The sequence below is a fragment of the Mirounga leonina genome, unplaced genomic scaffold, assembly GCF_011800145.1.
Source record: "Mirounga leonina isolate KUSES-001 unplaced genomic scaffold, KU_Mleo_1.0 Mir_168, whole genome shotgun sequence".
NCBI lineage: Eukaryota > Metazoa > Chordata > Mammalia > Carnivora > Phocidae > Mirounga > Mirounga leonina.
In genome coordinates, this window is record NW_023270426.1 from 50,159,381 (window position 1) to 50,179,269 (window position 19,889).

At 42.4% G+C, this 19,889-nt stretch overlaps 1 protein-coding gene across 1 annotated transcript; it reads left to right on the forward strand.

Moving 5' to 3' along the window:
• Positions 1–4,361: 4,361 nt before the first annotated feature.
• BHMT (betaine--homocysteine S-methyltransferase) lies at positions 4,362–19,551 on the forward strand. Its single transcript, XM_035015068.1, has 8 exons — positions 4,362–4,394; positions 5,838–5,970; positions 8,629–8,747; positions 10,123–10,314; positions 10,889–11,036; positions 14,212–14,394; positions 15,947–16,175; positions 18,289–19,551. Exons 1-8 carry the CDS (start codon positions 4,362–4,364, stop codon positions 18,473–18,475), a joined length of 1,224 nt encoding a protein of 407 aa, XP_034870959.1. The 3' UTR covers positions 18,476–19,551.
• The last annotated feature ends 338 nt before the right edge of the window (positions 19,552–19,889 follow it).

Here is a 19,889-nt window from a genome sequence, read left to right on the forward strand (position 1 = left end):
TAAAATGAAATTAACTTTAATTTTTTTTTTTAAGATTTTATTTATTTATTTGACAGAGAGAGGCACAGCGAGAGAGGGAACACAAGCAGGGGGAGTGGGAGAGGGAGAAGCAGGCTTCCCGCTGAGCGGGGAGCCCAATGTGGGGCTCGATCCCAGGACCCTGGGATCATGACCTGAGCCGAAGGCAGATGCTTAACGACTGAGCCACCCAGGCGTCCCTGAAATTAACTTTTAAAAAAATGGATCTTCTACACATTATGCAATGCTGATCTAACAGCCATTTAAAAATAAAATGAGGGGCGCCTGGGTGGCTCAGTCCGTTAAGCGACTGCCTTCTGCTCAGGTCATGATCCTGGAGTCCCTGGATTGAGTCCCGCATGGGGCTCCCTGCTTGGCAGGGAGTCTGCTTCTCCCTCTGACCCTCCCCCCTCTCATGAGCTCTCTTTCTCTCTCATTCTATCTCAAATAAATAAATAAAATCTTTAAAAAATAAAAAAAATAAAAATAAAACGAAACTGACACCCTGAAATAGCGTTTTAATTTTTTCTTTTTACTGTTTATTCTAGATCATGCTGGTATAGTTAATCTCATTAACAATTCATGACCTTTTGAATTTTGGGTACTGTTTGTATATGTTAAGTACTGAATTTATTTTTCAAAATGGATTACTTTTATAATAAGAAAACAATTAGAGTTAATTCTGTCTGCCTGAGTCATTCCCCACCACCAGTAAAATGACTGTATTCAAAATCTGGACTGGCTTATTTTAGATTTCTTTAGTTTATTTAGTTCATTGGACTTTTTGTGGGATACACAAAAGTCCAAGAAGCTGTTTTATGTCATTTTTATTTTTGTTGTTAACTTCTTATTCGAGTATAAGATACATTCAAAAAACAGTACATATGTTATAAGTGTACAGCTTAGTGAATATTCATAAGCTGAACACAAGTGCATAGCGCTAAGGTAAAAAAATAGACTATTATCAGCATCCCAAAAGTACCCCATTCCCTCCGCATCACTCTGCCCTCCCCCTCGGGTAATCAATAATGTGACTTCTAAGAGGATGGCTTAGTTTTGCCTGGTTTTGTACATCATGTAACTATAATCTTACAGGGTTGCCCTTTTGTGTCTGGCTTCTCTAACTCAACACTGTTTGTGAGCTTCATCCGTATCGTCGCATGTGGTTATAAGTGAACTATTTCGCATTGGGTACAGCACTCCCTTGTTTAACTATGTCACAATTCATTGATCTATTCTATCGCTGATGGGCGTTTGAGTACTTTTCAGTTTGGGCCATTTATGAACAGTCCTGTAAAGGTCTTTTGAGGAATGCTCACACGTTTCCACCAGGAGTAGAACTGCTGGACAGAGATACGTGCAGCTCTAAAAGACACTGGCCAAACATTGTTTTCTAAACAGTTGTGCCGATTTATGCTCCCACCAGCAGCAATGAGAGTTCCAGTCAGTCCCCAACGTCTCATATTTTCCATTTCAGCTCTTCTGGTGCATGTGTATGGTATCATTGGAAGCAGGTTTCCGAAAGTACCAGATTTTTTCCAAAATTCTTTAAGCTGGGTAAGTTATAAAAAAGTTGAGGTGGAGAAGCGGAATTTAGAGAGAACCTCATTTTTTTTATGGATGCCCTTTTTTACTCTTTGGGGTTCTTTTTATACGCCTATGTTAAGTTGAAAAATATATATGTTCCTATATTCTTGAGGTTCAGAAGCTGGTGGGTGATGCCGATTTTGCTATTTAGAAATATGTTATTATTTTTCTATATCAACTGAGGGCTGTGTACTGGTAAGAATCTTAAAATAGACTAAAGTCAAGTACCAGTTGACTCCAAAGAAGGTGTTTGAAACACTGTATGAATGAAACATTTAAAGGTTTATCGAATGAATAAATGGGGTTTTAAGTAGAGCAAAGCACCGGCAGAAAACAGAATGACAACCTCCGTTTGAAGGTTATAAAACTGAAGATTCAGGGTGGATCTCCAGCTCTAACCCTCCTTCTTCTCTTCAGGATTTACTTAACCCCAAACAGCTTTGTAAGAGGCCAAAGCCTTCAGTGTTATGACCTCGGTCATCTCATTGCTCTAGCAGAGAACAGAGAACATGGGCAGCCTCCCAAGAACAGCTATTACAGAATTCACTCCCCAGGTGGTATGCAAGTGAACTTAGTCCTTTGGGAATGGGGCAAAGGAAGTTTAGAAGTCACACTGATAACTGCTCTAGCTTTCTGACCTCATAGTTCTTGAGTGCAAAGTGAGGGTGCCTACCTCACAGAGTTGTGAGGGGTAAACAATACTGTGTATGTAAAAGGCCTAATAGAGTGCCTCGCACATAGTAAACAGTGAACTGTGGATATTATTATTTATTGTGGAACTACTAGGTGACTGAATTCTGTTTAATGGCCCTAACTGGGATGGGGGTGGGGAGGTATGATAGCAAACTGAGAAGCTGTGGAAAAAACAAAAATATTTCAACTGCCCATAAATTATTTTGGAAAAGTTGGAGGTGGACAAGTGTTTAAATAACTAAAACTTCCTATATTTAAATACAAATCCTTATCCATACATGTAATACACTTAGGTATGCATAGAGTTCCTCTGGAAGACTAGGGAATAATGGTTACCTCCGGGAGGACTTGTACTGGGAGGAGCAGCTGGGGAAAGACTTTTTAAAATTTTGCCATGTGTCTATATTATCTACTAAAAATTCACAATTCATTTTTAAATTAAATGCTAATGTTTTAAAATCTCTCTTAAGTTTTGCTAAATTTGGAACGCTGAAATTGAGAACGTCTGCGTTCAGCTTTTACTGTCAGAGCCCTGATACCACCCCCTAGCGCCTGGTACTCACCACTACATCTACTCCCAGCCGCCACAGCTGTTCCAAAGCTGTTCTTTTCTCCAATACTCATCAGGGTACAACTATAAGTATTCAGTGCATTAACTAAACTATTAGCTACTCAGACAGTCCATGCTTTAATGGTCGAAAAAGCATTGGGAAGGATGACATTACCTCATGCCTCATTCTTGCTGGGCAACTGAAACATTACATTATTTAAATTACAATATATGCATCCATCATTCTTACATTTTTTTTTTTCCATTTTCAACTTGACAGTTATCACAACCAAAAGGACTTTTCTACTTTCTCAGTTGTATCTCGAGTGCACATCATCTTAAAAACTAAATTTCTATTAATTCATCATTTGCTACAGTAATTTCCTTCTTTGCATATGTTGAAATGGAAGCTATTGTTGCACATACAAAATTTCCTTGTGTGCTTTTGTTTGGGTAAAAGGTTCTGAACTCTGTTTCAAGATTTCTAGTTGTCCTCTAGGATACTTACTGTCATGTTGTAGATTTTTTAAAGTAATGTTTTTTATTATTTTAAAATCTGTGTGTTCTCATTGTAAACATATTTTGGAAAATACAGTAAAATATAATGAATGAAGGAAGAGCAAACCCGAATTCCACCATCATCAGATAATTACTATTAACATTTCCAACTATTTCCTTCCAGTTTTTCTGATGCCTATAGGTTTTTACACACAGTTTTTGAACTGAATTTTGAAGTGTCTAAGGTGTATTTCCACTATGATATATAGATGTTAGAAGTCTGTCCTGGTTAAATATTGCAAAGCTATTCTTACAAGAAACTACTGTGTTATTAGAAACTGCACCGCATTTTTGGGTATAAGGGCTGATGGTCATTTTGAACATACCCACTAATTCAGAGTTCCTATCAGACCCTTCTGTAAATGCTACATTTGCATTTTGTTGCGTAACTACTGGATGTATTTCACCGAGATCACACTTCAGACTGAAGTTCTTTCAGGGCATCGCATCCTCATTCAATAACCTTGTATCCTGGCCTTTGACAAATATTTGTGCATGAATGGAATTCTTAGGGGCCTCCTCTGGTGTCTGAAGTGGGTAATGTCCAGACAAGAGAGAGGTAAATCAGGGTCGGGACCCCTTTATGCGGTGGGGGAGCTGGGGTGGGGAGGTGCCGTGCATAGGTAAGGTAGAAACCTGAGCGAGTGGCAACCTCATTATTATTTTTTCTTATTTTACTTGTCTTGTGTGTTCACCGATTTGAGAGGACAGTCTCAATCATCTCCGCAGGGCAATTGCCCAACTAGCCGCCAGGCCTCAATAAAAAACGCTGGGGAGGCGTGTTCCCACGCAAGGCCCGTGTTGGACGGGCTAAGGCTGGAGAAACCCACCCCGCGCTCAGCACACAGTATAAAGAGCCTGCCCGCCGCGGTGGGGCAGCTCCCGGATTCGCGCGGGGTAACGCACCGTTCGTCGGTCCGCATCCGTGCCTAGCATCCGTCTGGACACCTCGAAGATGGCACCCGTTGGGGGCAAAAAGACCAAGAGGGTGAGTCTGCGGGGGGAACCCGAGGGCGTTCTCCATCTCTGCGGGGGCTCTAAGTCTCGGCCCACCGGCCCCATACCCCAGCCTCAGGAAGTGCAGAGGGGTCCTCGGAGCCCGGCTGTGACCAGAGGTGCTCTCATAACTTCTCGGCAGGACTCCAAGGTGCCTCTGAGCTCCCCCCAACACCCCTGCCCATAGCCCGAGCGCGCCCTAGATCTACGTGACCCCGGACTCGAGGACACCCCCAGAACTCCAAGACTCCCAACATCTTCTGAGTCCCGCATCCCAACACGAGAGCACTCCCAGAGAAGTGCGGCTCCTAGACCCAAATGCACGACGTTTCTCCCCCACAGCGGTGGGACTAGGGGCCTCCTTAGGGCGCGCCCCAGCCACCCCGCGTCTGTGCCTGCGCTGCCATGCGCGCCCCTTTGCGCCCTCCGCGGGCCGGCCAGGGAGGCGCGCGGCCCGGGCTCCGACCGTTTCCCGCCCCCGCCCCGACGGGTGCCGCGGAATCCCGGGGCCGCCTCCCTGCCGGGTGCTTGCGTGCAAGCTTCCCGGTCCCGCCGCAGCAACAAGGCTAACGCGTTGGTTGGGCCATGGTAAGTTTTCGCCCACAGTTTGGTTTCTGCGATCACAACAAAATGTACCATTCAATCCGGCGGGGGTGAACGGGCCCAGGGGCTGTAAGATATTGAATTAAGGGCTGTTAATAAGATTTAAAAACCAAAAATCCAGCAGCTCCAGCACCTGATTAATGACACTCATATCTCTTCCCTAGTTGGGATGAGTGTTTCAATCCAGACTAGATTGGGGGGTGGATGGATGGACGGAAGGATGTATAGATGGATGGAGCAGACAGACAGACTGACCGCCAGACTATGGTTGGGTTGGTGGGAAAAGAGGCACGGAGGGAGGAGGGAATATACTTGACCCCGGGGTGTCAAAGTGCCCTGCCCCCGCCTGGCTGACAGAGGCCCCCAGGGAGACAGCCGGGGTCAAGGCCAACTGTAAGGACTGCTTATCCATAGAACAGGAAGACTAGCTTTCACCATTCTAAGAATGTGTGCTTGAGTATTCATTTGAAGCTTTACAGTAAAACCTTTTCTTTAGTATTAAGTATTCATTTGAAGCTTTACAATAAAACCTTTTCCTTCTCTAAATAGATAAATTAAAAAATCTTTTTTAAAAATTAAAATTTTAAATTCTTTAATGTGTTCTGAAAAACCCTCACCCCCAGCACATGTATACACACATTTTCATTATGTGAAATGAAAATGGAAATTCTGATTGTTTGCCTTATAGTCATGAATTTATAAATACATGTACTTTCTGAGAATTCTAAAGAAATCATACGTCTCAAGAATATGATAGCAAAAGTACTAAAAATAGAAAATTGTCTTAAAAACTCAAGTAACTCCTTTCCTTCCCCCTCATCTATAATTTTAGGGCATCCTAGAACGTTTAAACTCTGGAGAAGTTGTGATTGGAGATGGAGGGTTTGTCTTTGCACTCGAGAAGAGGGGCTACGTGAAGGCAGGCCCCTGGACCCCAGAAGCTGCTGTGGAACATCCAGAAGCAGGTTGGTGCATAGCTCTATTCTAAGTTCTCATGAAAGAGCACTGCAGTGATGGCCTAGGAGCATACCATCAAACAGATACATTTATGGTACATTTCCCAACATCTATTATTGCCTGCTGGACACTGTGCTAGGTATGTAAGGACAGATTCACATGTTGGATGATCACAGTTTATTTTTCATAAGAGTTTTTCAGTTTATTCATAAGAGACAGAGAGAGAGAGGCAGAGGGAGAAGCAGGCTCCCCGCTGAGCGGGGAGCCCGATGCGGGACTCGATCCCAGGACCCTGGGATCATGACCTGAGCCAAAGGCAGACGCTTAACCATCTGAGCCACCCAGGTGCCCAAGTCACATTTTTTTAAAGTTATACATTGGAGGAGCTCAAGAGAAACTGCTCTGATATTGCTTTTGACTTTCTTAATACAGAAACAGCACGTTTATCTCCTGGCCATCTGTTTCTTGAGAATTTGGGGCTTATTTGAGTGCACTAATTCTCCTACTAAAGTCAATGCCAGAAGTTGTGGTTCTTGCACCCAGTGGAATCAGCATAGAATTCAGCAAAGAATTAAGGTTGCTGGATCTGGGAGGCGGGGTTTGGGGGAATCTGAATTCATATTCATTGCCCCCAGGTGAGTCTAAGTTGGGTCACACTTGAGAAGCACTGCAGCTTTAAGAAGCATGGTAGAACAATCAAATCGATTAAGATCAAGGGGTTGAGCCGCTACCCTCGAGGAAAATCTAATAAAAGGGTGTAAAATGCCATGTAAAATGTACATATGCACAATTTGCACACCATTCCAGGGTTTTTTTAACAGTCTCTGGAAATCCACCCAAGGACCAGCTGGGTGGACTTCCTGTTTAGAAACCATTTCCTCCTAGTGTATGGGGACCTCATCGATAGGCCCTTCATACTGCTCCAACCACTGAAGCTCTGTGTTTGATCGATGAACAGAGGCTCCAAATAAAATGTCTTTAATTGGTTCTGTTGCTAATTAAAACATGTCTGAAGCTTCCTCATTAGGCATGCTTTTAAGTTCCCTCTCAGAACTAGAGATTCCACGCTTAGAAACCCATTTTCTGGGGCGCCTGGCTGGCTCAGACGGTTAAGCGTCTGCCTTTGGCTCAGGTCATGATCCCAGGGTCCTGGGATCGAGCCCCGCTTCAGGTTCCCTGCTCTGCGGGAGGCCTGCTTCTCCCTCTCCCCTTCCCCCTGCTTGTGTTCCCTCTCTCGCTGTCAAATAAATAAATAAAATCTTAGAAAAAAAAAAAAAGAAACCCATGTTCTGAAATTCAGATGAATCCTGGCCTCACTGATTTGTTCATTTAAAAACCACACTGAGCTTCCTATGTTCTCTGCATTGTACTAGGCCTCCGGGATGCAAAGGTACCAGACGAAAGGGCTAGGAACTCCAGTGTCCTAAAAATTTCCAAGCCTCTAATGTAGTCACTCCTAGATCTTTGGCTTTGAAAGGCCACTAAAATTTCAAAATAGATTTCAGGGGCTGATACAGGATTGCTGATTTCTTACTTTGTGCAGTTAATTCTCCTGACAAAAATGAACACCTGCTAAGTCTCCCTAGCATTTTATAAAAAGAGCATTTTCCCCAGTCACTCGGAATGGTGGTTCTCAGCAAAATGGAAGATAAAAATCAGCTTCCAACTAAATTAGAATATCTGTGGACTTGACCCCAGCATCCATTATTTTTAAAAAAGCTTACAGGGTGTCTAATGGGCCACCAGAGTTTAGGACCACTATTTTAGAGCAAAGGATAATCCCTTAAATTGAATATAATTGGTTATATGGGGGGGGAAATGCCCCATCATATTTTCTTTAGCCTGTGAAAACTTTGCTATTTGTTTTTTGTTTTGTTTTGTTTTTTAAAGATTTTATTTATTTATTCATGAGAGACAGAGAGAGAGAGAGAGGCAGAGGGAGAAGCAGGCTCCCAAGGAGCAGGGAGCCCGATGCGGGACCCAATCCCAGGACCCTGGGATCATGACCCGAGCCAAAGGCAGACGCTTAACCATCTGAGCCACCCAGGCGCCCGAAAACTTTGCTATTTGACACTCATCCATGGACCTATGCTTAGGAGCCTTGTTCTAGTTCTTATTCCACTCTACTACCAAAATTATCTTTCAAATACACAGAGCTAATCACATCATTTAACTGTTTACGAAATGCTGCTGTTTCCCCATACCTGTGGTCTGAAGCCTAGACTCCTTGAGATGATGTGCTAGGGCCACTTGCACTCTGCAGCCCAGCCTCCTCTCCAACTGCATCTCCTACTACTTCTCTGATACATCCTCAACTCCACCTGCGGCACCCCCAAATGCCAAGCCTATTCCTGCCTCCTTCTTTTTGTTCAAACCCTTCCCTCAGTAGGGAATGCTTTTCCCCACCTTCTCTGCCCAGCAAAAATGTTGAATGATTCCTCCCCTGTGGACCTCCCTCTTCCCTTCGCCCCACATCCATGGTAGAAATAATCTCTTCTTCGTAGCAAGAGCCCCCAGATCTACCTCTCATTCGCTCTCAGGATGCGCTCGTGCCAAGCAAAGAATGCAAGCAGATATTTTCATATCTGTTTATCTGGTAGCCTTTTGAAAGCATCAAGGGTTATAAACTGATAGTAATTAATACCTTTCCTCATTCAATCTCCCAGTTCGCCAGCTTCATCGAGAGTTCCTCAGAGCTGGATCCAATGTCATGCAAACCTTCACCTTTTATGCAAGTGAAGACAAGCTGGAGAACAGGGGAAACTATGTTGCAGAGAAAATATCTGTGAGTAAAGCCATACCTGGCATTCTTAGAAGGGCACAGTAGACACACATGTCATCACCAAAGCTCTCATAGAGAAAAATGTTGAGTTTTTAGATACTACAGAAATGCGATATGTGTGATACAGGATTGCTGATTTCTTATGTTGTGCAGTTAATTCTCCTGACAAAAACGAACACCTGCTAAATCTCACTAGCGTTTTATAAAAAGAACCTTTTCCCACTCAGAATGTAGTTTTTAGATAATATAGAAATATGTATGAATAACTCTTTTATTTTATTTTATTATGTTATGTTAATCACCATACATTACTGTGTGAATAACTCTTTGAGGTTTTAGCTGGAGTCCCCAAAATTGACAGAAAGGCATTTAATGAAGCATATCAAAGAAGACGTAGTTAATGATTAATGATTCTCCCAGTCTCCTAAGTTGCTGAGTGGGTATCCTTACGAATTCTTACATCCTTACAGTTTTTTAATGTGGGACAATGTAGGAGGAAGGTCAAAGGCACAAGGAAGGGCACAGTGACCCTGGAAACTTCCTGACTCAGCTATCAACTGTGTCATGTTGGGCAAACCATTTACCTATGCCGTCAAAGTGACAATTTCTCAATCCCTATAATGAAAAAGAAGTTTTGTTTTTTGTTTTGTTTGTTGTTTTGTTTTTTTTTTAAAGTGGGCTCCACTCGTAGCATGAAACCCAACGCAGGGCTTGAGTTCACAACCATGAGATCGAGACCTGAGCTGAGATCAGGAGTCAGATGCTTAACTGACTGAGCCACCCAGGCACCACAAAACAAGAAGTTCTAAAATTCCCTAAGTCTGTGTGAGCTACAGCACTGGGGTTTATTGAAGACAAGTGTCAATTTTTAATATCTAAGTAATTAGAAAATACCATGCGATACATTTATCCTTTAAGAAAATACATAATGACAGTGCTCGCTTCGGCAGCACATATACCAAGAAAATACATAATGACAAAAATTCATGAATTCTGTAGTCATTTTAATTACAGTTTATTCTTGTTGATCTTAAGAGCAAATCATCATCATCACCACCACTATTTGCTAGGTATTCTTCTAAGTGCAGCTTAGGCACTGGAAGGTACCAGATCCTTTTATGTAAAGATTTTTATCCTCTCACAGAGCTTTGGTATGTAATATCCTAGATACCATCTTTAGATTTAGTGTTTTCATTACTATTATTGGTGGTGGTGTTACTGCAAATTGCTCAGCTTGGTAAATTGAACTATTCTATCACTGTCATCTTCTAGAATAATCTCTCTATGGTAACAGCCAACTGAAATGTGGACATTTGAATAATAATTTGGTTTCAATTCTGCGTGAAAATGTAGATATATCCTATTTCACCCATTTTAGGGGCAGAAAGTCAATGAAGCTGCTTGTGACATTGCCCGGCAAGTGGCTGATGAGGGAGACGCTTTGGTGGCAGGAGGCGTGAGTCAAACACCTTCATACCTTAGTTGCAAGAGTGAAACTGAAGTTAAAAAAGTATTTCAGCAACAGTTAGAGGTCTTTATGAAGAAGAACGTGGACTTCTTGATTGCCGAGGTAAACAAAGATGTGACCAAAGATGAGACATATGCACTTAGTACATTTTCTCTACCTTGTGCTTTCATGAGGAGGATGTGAAATTAGTTGCCAATCATGGCTAGTAAATATTTAGTTTTAAAATCTTTTTTCCAATTTAGGGCTTCTACTGAATTTGATTCAGTTAATCTAATGAAGTGTTCTTCAAACCTTTTGACTGCAGTTCACAGTAATCACCCTTCTATGCCATTAAAAAAAAATGCTAATGGGTCACAACTCAAAGTTTGAAGACCACTCATCTAGTGATCATTTTTAAGCACTAAAATGAGTTTTCTTTTTTTTTTAAGATTTTATTTATTTGACAGAGAAAGACACAGCGAGAGAGGGAACACAAACGGGGAGTGGGAGAGGGAGAAGCAGACTCCCTGCCAAGCAGGGAGCCCGATGCGGGACTCGATCCCAGGACTCCAGGATCATGACCTGAGCCGAAGGCAGTCGCTTAACCAACTGAGCCACCCAGGCACCCTAAAATAAGTTTTCTAATCGTCTGGGGAGAAACAAGATAAAAAAGTATCTTAACCTGATCTCATTTCAGTATTTCGAGCATGTTGAAGAGGCTGTGTGGGCAGTGGAAGCCTTGAAAACATCTGGGAAACCTGTGGCAGCAACCATGTGCATCGGCCCAGAGGGAGATTTGCATGGCGTGAGCCCTGGCGAGTGTGCAGTGCGCCTGGTTAAAGCAGGTGATAATGGATTTTGACCGGTTTGCCGTTAGTGAGTCTTTTAAAACTATGTACAAATGCAGGTCCACCTATGAATCATTATATACTACTTTTGTTAAAGGAAAACCATTAATGTGCTTTCCTAGGAGTGTTGATAATATCATTATTGACTCCTAAAGAGAAAAAAGTAAAATAAAGAAAAAAAATATATACACACACATATATCAGCCTTTTGAAAGGGACAACTGGACCTATGCTGAAGGTGTAACACCTAGAAATGGGAAGAATTTCAGTAAATCAAAAGGAGCATGAGGAAAAAGTGTGTTTTATTTTAGCCTTAAGTTGAGGTCTTTAGACAATAACTTTTAAGTCAGTTGCCTTCTTTGCCAAAGTTTTTCCCTTTTCATAAATTCCTGCTTTGCTTTTTGTAACTGGTATAATAAATTTAAAATTTTTTTCGGTATGAAATAGGGGCCATGTAATTTGTCTTTTTAAATAATTTCCATTCCTAACATGGGGTTTCATTTCAATTAGGGAAAACTCACAGACTGTTTTCAAAGCTGCCTCATTTTTATTTATTTTTTATTTTTTTAAAGATTTTATTTATTTATTTGAGAGAGAGAATGAGATAGAGAGAGAGAGAGCATGAGACAGGGGAGGGTCAGAGGGAGAAGCAGACTCCCTGCCGAGCAGGGAGCCCGATGTGGGACTCGATCCTGGGACTCCAGGATCATGACCTGAGCCGAAGGCAGTCGCTTAACCAACTGAGCCACCCAGGCGCCCAAAGCTGCCTCATTTTTAATTCAAAGAGCTGCTCAGTGTCAGTGGAAGAGTCCAACTCATTCTGTGGAACAGGGAGATTTTGATTGGCTATGTTTAATTTCTGATTGTTAGCCAACTCCTGATATTTCATGAAAGTCACTGAATATTTGTCCTTAACAGTAACAATTAGATTTAGGAATGAAACTAAATAATCCTAAATTTTTACTGGAAATATAAAAATGGGGGGAGGGAAGAAGCAAGTTAACTTGTTTCAGGAAGATCAGAGGAGGCTTTCATCACCCCACTGTTAACCAGCAGAGATTCTTGGCCTGCATCGAGTTCTTCCCTGACCATTCCATTCAAGGTAGGTGGCCACAGTGTTTGACATCACTACACGCTATTTATATTCTTTGTAGCGCTTGCCGCTTGTCTCATTTGTTTATCTCTTTAATGTCTGACTCACTAGACTGTAAGATCAAAGAGGGCAGAGACTATGTTTGTTTGGCTCAACTTTGAGCGCCCTGTGCCCTAGCGCAGCACTTGGCACAAAATAGGTCCTCAATAAATATCCGCCTAATAAATCTCGTCCATCTTCCAATGTCAGCTCAAATTCTACCTCCACGTCCCCTTACATGATCCTCCCTACCCCAAGTGAACACGCCTTCCTCTCAGCAAATGTAAGATTTTCTACTTATACCACTCCCATTTGGAATATCCTCAGTCGACATTTTCTAATCTGTGAGAATGTCAGTAGAACATTCCGTAGTGAAATACATTTAGAAAATTCTGTGTTAGGGGCCCCTGGGTGGCACAGTCCCGTAGGCATCCGACTGTTGGTTTTGGCTCAGGGTCATGAGATGGAGCCCCACATCAGGCTGAGATTCTCTCTCCTTCTCCCTTTGTTCCTCCTGCTCATGTGCGCTCTCTCTCAAATAAATAAATAAATCTTAAAAAAAGAAAGAAAGAAAGAAAATGCTGTATTAAACCAAGTTAAGCAGGTCTCTTTACAACAGAATTTCTCAGAGCCTTAGTGCTCACTTAGGCTGCACATATACTAAAATTGGAACAATACACAGAATTTCTCAGGCCTGACAGGTTTGTATATATTGACAGTCTCCAAGAAAGGGACAAAGTAAATACCTACTTCCTAACTTAATTGATCATAGAGCCTTACTTTCATGGAGCAAACCTAGGGAAGCCCTGTCCTAAATAATGAAGTCCTTGGTGTCAGGGACTATGTCCTATATTTTTATTTTTCTATAGCCCCTTAGAAGGACCCTTATACCTAATAGACATCCAGTAAGTAGCCAACCTATGATTAATTCATTATTGTAATGAAGTCAAGCAAGGAAAGAGAAACGCTGGCAGCAGAACATCCAAAAAATTTAAAAAAAAGGGGTGGGGGAAGGAGAAGAAGAAAGAAAAAGGTAGTCAAAATCCAAGTGAAGATGTTAACTGAGCTGTTGAATGTACAAGTCTGGGACCCAAAGGAAAGGTCCGGGTTAGAGAGAGAAGTCTGGAGAGTTCTTGATATAGTTCATACTGAGAGCCCTGAGACTGGAAAGGAAGTAGAGGTGAAGAAGAGAAGATGGCTCACGGGAATCCTGTGACACTGCAGGATTGAAAGGTTCGGTCGTGAGTGGGGGCTCAGCACCTAACATCCAAAGAAAGCAGCCAGCAAGGTGGGAGCAACACTCAGAGAGCATGAGAAGCCAAGAGAAGGGGAGTGTTGATGAAGGAAGGGATGGTCCAGCAGACTGAATGCTGCCAAGACGTGGAGTAAGATGAGAACAAAGAATCAGCTACTGGCTTTGGCAAGATTGAGGTCATTGGTGCTCTTGACCCCCCCAAAAAAACAAAAAAAAACCAAAAAAACAACCCGACAACAACAAGAAAAAACCTGATTCAGAAGAATAACAGGAGGCAGGATTGGAACAAGAACAAAGGAGCAAACTGTACACCCAGCCCAGTGAGGACCACTGAGATGCTTGCCACTGAATCTGGATTGGTGATATTATTAAATTGGCCTGCTAAAAGGAAACATTGTTCCTCAAATGAGTGGTATGATAACCACAGGTGCAATTGAGCAGCTGGGAGTGCTGAAAAATTAGTATGAAAGACTGAAAAATTGACTTCTAAAATATGGAGTTAAAAAAAACTCTACTAATGAGTTTCTGGAAAAAAGAGGGACAGCCAAGTGTGCATAAATGACACTAACATTGTAACAGATTCTTCAAAACACCTTTCACAGAAAGCCCTTGCTGCCTATTAGCAATCACTCCCCCCCAAAGGTAAGATAGGTTTGCAAGGAAGCAAGAACCAAAGGTTGTATTCACAATTCACTCTTCCAAATAAAAGCTCCCTGATTAAGGGAGGAGAACTGAGCCTACCTATCTGATGAATCCCTAAAGCTAAATTGTTCTTCCACTTGCAGGAGCTTCCATCGTTGGCGTGAACTGCCATTTTGATCCCAAAATTAGTTTACAAACAGTGAAGCTCATGAAAGAAGGCTTGGAGGCTGCCCGACTGAAAGCCCACCTGATGAGTCAGCCATTGGCCTACCACACTCCTGACTGCAACAAACAGGGATTCATCGATCTACCGGAATTCCCCTTTGGTAAGACAGACGTTTTATAAATCATCTCAATGTCTTGATGTTTGACAAATTTCCAAATCTATAGCCATAGAGCTTTCTCGTAGTAAAGAAATGGCAGCATGTCTCATCTCTTGCCCCCAGCTTCCCTCCCTACAGCCAAAAACTCCTTGATATTGGACCACAGTAGAAGGAAAAGATAGAACCAGCAAGCAAAAAAGACCTCTGAACCTTTTACCTGTAGTTTGGTAAAAAGGATGCCCTTCCAGGTGAGATCAGCAAAGGTAGTGGCCCTGGTTCCAGCTCTGTTGCCAAATCATAAACCCTTAGTTCTTCTAGATCTTAATTTTCTCATCAGAAAAATTAAAAGGATAGACCAATTTATGTCCAAGACACTTTTCTCCTATTCTGAATGTTGCTCAGATACTGTAGAGTTTTGGGGGGAAGGGAAGATGCCATCACTGGGTCACTGCATAATAAAGCTGGACGAAGAGACCAAGCAGATGAAGTGAGGGTGGACTTGCAGTCAGGGAAAAGTGAGAAAGCACGTTTGGGAAGTGGGGGTGAGTCTACCTGAAAATCAAGCCAGAGAGGGCCACAGCCTGGCCAGCCTCCTGTTCCATTCTAAGGTCCTTAGATCATGTACTATATTTTATAGGGACCCTCAGATATTATAAGAACCCTGGAGGAATGGCAAGGCATTGGGTTTTTCCCCATATAACAAATTTTTGCAAAATTTAGGACTTTTAAACAATAAACAGTTATTATATCTCAGAGTTGCTGTGGGTCATGAATTTGGGAGCAGCCTAGCTGGATAGTTTTTGCTCAGGGTCCCTTACAAGGTTGCGGTCCAGATATTGGTCAGGTCTGTAGTCATCTGAAGGCCTGATGAGAGCTAGGGAGTCTACTTCCAATCTCCCTTTGGTGGCTGTTGGGCATAGATGTTTGTTTCTTGCTGTCTGTTGGCTGGAGGCCTCAGTCCCTTCGCTTATGGGCCTTCCCACTGTGATGCTTGAGTATTCTTACACCATGTTTGCTGTTCTAAGAATAAGAGAGACTGAGGCAGAAACCATAATGGCTTGTATAACCCAGCCTCAGAAGTCACTAATGATCCCTGCTGACATACTCTATTGGTCTCGCAGACCAACCTGATATGAGAGGGCACGGGATCATTGGGAACTATCTTGAAGGCTGGCTACCACAGCATTTAATACTGGAAATGCAAACACAAACTACCTAATAGTTTTTTAAAGTTAAGAATTAGATATTGACAACTTATTTAATTCCATTATTGAAAATTACATACCTATTATGGCTGTTTATTTTAAATATTTATTTATTTATTTATACTTTATTTATTTATTTGACAGAGAGAGACACAGTGAGAGAAGAAACACAAGCAGGGGGAGTGGGAGAGGGAGAAGCAGGCTCCCTGCCGAGCAGGGAGCCCGATGCGGGGCTCCATCCCAGGACCCTGGGATCATGACCTGAGCCGAAGGCAGACGCTTAACGACTGAGCCACCCAGGCGTCCCTTGAATATTTTTTTAAATAAAGAATTCACTCCATTTATTATAGGACTGGAGCCCAGAGTTGCAACCAGATGGGATATTCAAAAATATGCCAGAGAGGCCTACAATCTGGGGATCAGGTACATTGGCGGGTGCTGTGGATTTGAGGCCTACCACATCAGGGCAATTGCAGAGGAGCTGGCCCCCGAAAGGGGCTTTTTGCCCCCGGCTTCGGAAAAGCATGGCAGCTGGGGAAGTGGTTTGGACATGCACACCAAACCGTGGATTAGAGCAAGGTAAGAACTTTTCAACTATATTTGCCAAACCAAATCATTTCAATTGTGAATATGTCCAAGTGATGTTATAACAAAGAATATAGCTAATTTGCTGTGTGATGATACTCAGTTATACCCCTCAAATTCTTTCACAGAAAAAAAAAAATTCTTTCACAGAGGTATTTACAGAATAACTTTAGGTAGTGATTTCTGGAGAAGGCTTTAAGATTTAGCATATAAATAATGCAAGTTGCAATGAAAGGTGATTTCATGCTCTGGGATAGTACCATGTGGTGGACCCTCAACAACATTGAATTAACTGGTTGTTAAGATTTAAGTATAAGCTACATAAAACAAATATTAACTAAGTGCCTGTTCCGTGCCAAGCACAATTCTTGGAGCTGGGAAGACAGTGGTGAATAAGATAGGTCTTTGCCCTCAGCGCTTACACTCCAGTGGGGAAGATGAACAATAAACAAACTGATTTTACATCAGGCAATGTGCAGAGCACTGGGAAAATAAATGAAGAGCTGTCCAGAGAATCGCAGAGTCTACTAGGGAAAATGGATAAGAAAGTCAATGGATTACACTGTAGTAACTGCTTTGGTAGAGGCGCAGATTTAAAAAGTAACAAGAGAATGGCTATCTCTGCCTAACAGAAAGATATTTTTTTTTATTTATTTGAGAGAGAGAACATGAGAGAGGGGAGGGTCAGAGGGAGAAGCAGACTCCCCGCCGAGCAGGGAGCCCGACGCGGGGCTCGATCCCGGGACTCCGGGACCAGGACCCAAGCCGAAGGCAGACACTCAGCCAACTGAGCCACCCAGGCGTCCCCAGAAAGACGTTTTAGAAGAAGGAATTTGGGGGGCTGTATTTTGAAGGGCTAACTAGCCACGAGATAAAGCAGGGGCTGAATGAAGGATGAACACCCAAGCAGGGGGAGTAGGTGCCCTCTGTTTAGCACATTGACTCTGCACAACTCTATCAGACACTGTTGCGGATGCTGAGGTAGCAAGAACAAGACACAGTCCTGGCCCCAAGGAGGTAACGGTCTAGTAGGCAGAGAGATAAACAGGTAAGTTCAAACTGGCATAGTAAGTTCAAGTATGAAGACATGCACAGGTGCTGTGGGGCCTGAGCTAATGCCCATGGGGGCAAAAGGCAGAGGAGGGTTAACGAAGAATTTCTAAGAGAGCGGATGCCTGGGCTGAATTTTGACGGACGAGTTACATACCAGACAAGGGAAGAGCCTACATGAGAGCTCTGAGAGGTGGAAAGAGAATGGTGTACTGAGAAACCAGAAGTGTGGGACTATCAGAGACAGAATTTGATAGCAGACACACCTCAGGACTAGGAGGCGGACTTTTATGTGTTCTCATGAGTTATGTATGACCTTATCACACGGGAGGATCTCAAGCGGTCCAAGGTTAGGTTTGCAAGTTTGAATAGCCTTGAGACAGGGAAAACTGTGAGGAAGCCTTTGCTAGAATTGTATCGGATGTGATGAGGCCTGAACTGGGAGACAGTGAAATAGAAAGGAGGAGGAGGCTGGATCTGCAGGGTGAGACATGCAGAAGTGATGCGGGGTTTGAGGAGCTCAGCTGGCTCGTGAGGTAGAGTGCCAGAAAGTTAGGATGGGGGAGTAGGGTAAAGTCGACAGAGAATGTCCCTATCCTGAATTCTTAGCTTTTGATCCCTATGCAGATATTTTTAAAAATAATTTTGGGAACGCCTGCGTGGCACAGTCAGTTAAGCATCCAACTCTTGGTTTCAGCTCAGATCGTGATCTCAGGGTGGTGAGATCTAGGCCCACATCAGGCTCTGTGCTCAGCATGGAGTCTGCTTGAGATTCTCTCTCCCTCTCCCTCTGCCCCTCCCGCTCGTGCTCTCTCCCTCTCTCTCTAAAATAAATACATAAATAATTAAAAATAAAAATTAAATAAAAAATAATAATTTCAAAGTAATTTTAGACCGATAGATCCTGAAAAAAAGTTTTAGTCCAGATTAATAAATGTGTTTTAATGGACATACTCTCAAGAGTCCAAAGACAGCTCTGTAGAGGTATTCTAGCCCAGTGACACATAGACACTGATACTCAGGAAGGAGTCTAATGCTGTGTGTTTTGTTCACCCAGGGCCAGGAAGGAATACTGGGAGAATCTTCGGATAGCCTCGGGCAGGCCATACAACCCTTCAATGTCAAAGCCTGACGCCTGGGGAGTGACCAAAGGAACAGCTGCGCTGATGCAGCAGAAAGAAGCCACAACTGAGCAGCAGCTGAAAGAGCTCTTTGAAAAACAGAAATTTAAATCTGCACAGTAGCCTCAAAGGAACCCATTTTTAGTGACTTCTATGTTTGGGCCACAGTTCCCCAAAATAAGGAAAAGATGGTTTAAAAGTAATGCTTATGTTAATGCCAGGCTACATATAAAATTGGTAGTAGCTAAACAAAACAGAACTACAAATAGCACTTGACAATTTTAAAAGTATATTTTAGAAATTTACTTAGAAGCAAAATAAGTAAGAAGTAAATCTTAAACAGGTTCCCTATACCACACATAAGGTATTAGGGAAATCACTGCGGCCAATGAGAAGTAATTCAGATATTCATTCCCACTTTAGTTAGTTTGCAGGTTAGCAAGGAGGATGAGATGTGAGCTGACATGACTGAGACAGATAAAGTGCTATAGGGAAGTGACTTCCAAGTTCTATTGAACATGACCCTTAGTAAGAAACAAAAGTCATGTAATAACCCAATAAAACACATACCATATAACCACTGAAATAAAATGTGAGCCATTTTGGTATTTTCTATTCCATTCCTTTCCATCCTATCTCACTGATAAAACATGCCTGCTGAGACCCTTCAAATTGATTTTATGACCCAACAGTTTGAAAAACACTATCATGGAACACTTCAGATATGGGCACTTTGCTATTTCTTTAAGTTTGTTCTTAGAAAGTCAATCATATGAGACATCATCAGTAAGTATCAAAAGACCAGAGTCATCCTCTCAGAGTTCAAGAGTTGTTCTCTCTTACCTGACCCATTACTATCACTAAGAAACATACAGACCAGTGGGGAGGGGAAAGAAGACATCAGTATCTAGGCTTTCTCCATCCCGCCCAAAACTGGATCCACCTAAAAGCTTTCAGTCAGTAAGGCCAAGGAACAATGAGCTTGTGTTACCTTGGTAGCTTAAAAAAAAAAAAAAAAAGTATAATAAAGAAAAAAATAGGGATTCTCCAAACTCTATCCAAGTTTCCTAGATTGAGAACTATGATATTTTTACCTGATAACATCTACTCTCCAATGAGAGCTCAAGCCCCAAGATGATATTAACATACACATGGCTACTCTATTAAGAGTTCATGATGCTGGGGTGCCTGGGTGGCTCAGTCGTTAAGCTTCTGCCTTTGGCTCGGGTCATGATCACGGGATCCTGGGACCAAGCCCCGCATCAGGCTCCCTGCTCGCGGGAAGCCTGCTTCTCCCTCTCCCACTCCCCCTGCTTATGTTGCCTCTCTCGCTGTGTCTCTCTCTGTCAAATAAATAAAATCTTAAAAAAAAAAGTTCATGATGCTTTCTACTCATTCTTTGTTTAGCTGTTTCAAAACTAATTTATTCAGCTATTTGTATTTGATTCTTATTTCCATTGTGTAATTTACTTAAGTTTTACATGAAATTTCTGTGCCTCAGTTTATTCATCTCAACCTTCCTACTTCGCAAGTATTT

Bases quoted from the DNA above. Each gene is read 5' to 3' on its own strand.
- BHMT (XM_035015068.1), top strand. From the start codon at position 4,362: ATGGCACCCGTTGGGGGCAAAAAGACCAAGAGG. The intron at 5,971-8,628 runs GTTGGTGCATAG...TCAATCTCCCAG, and splicing joins TGTGGAACATCCAGAAGCAG to TTCGCCAGCTTCATCGAGAG. The intron at 14,395-15,946 runs GTAAGACAGACG...CATTTATTATAG, and splicing joins TCTACCGGAATTCCCCTTTG to GACTGGAGCCCAGAGTTGCA.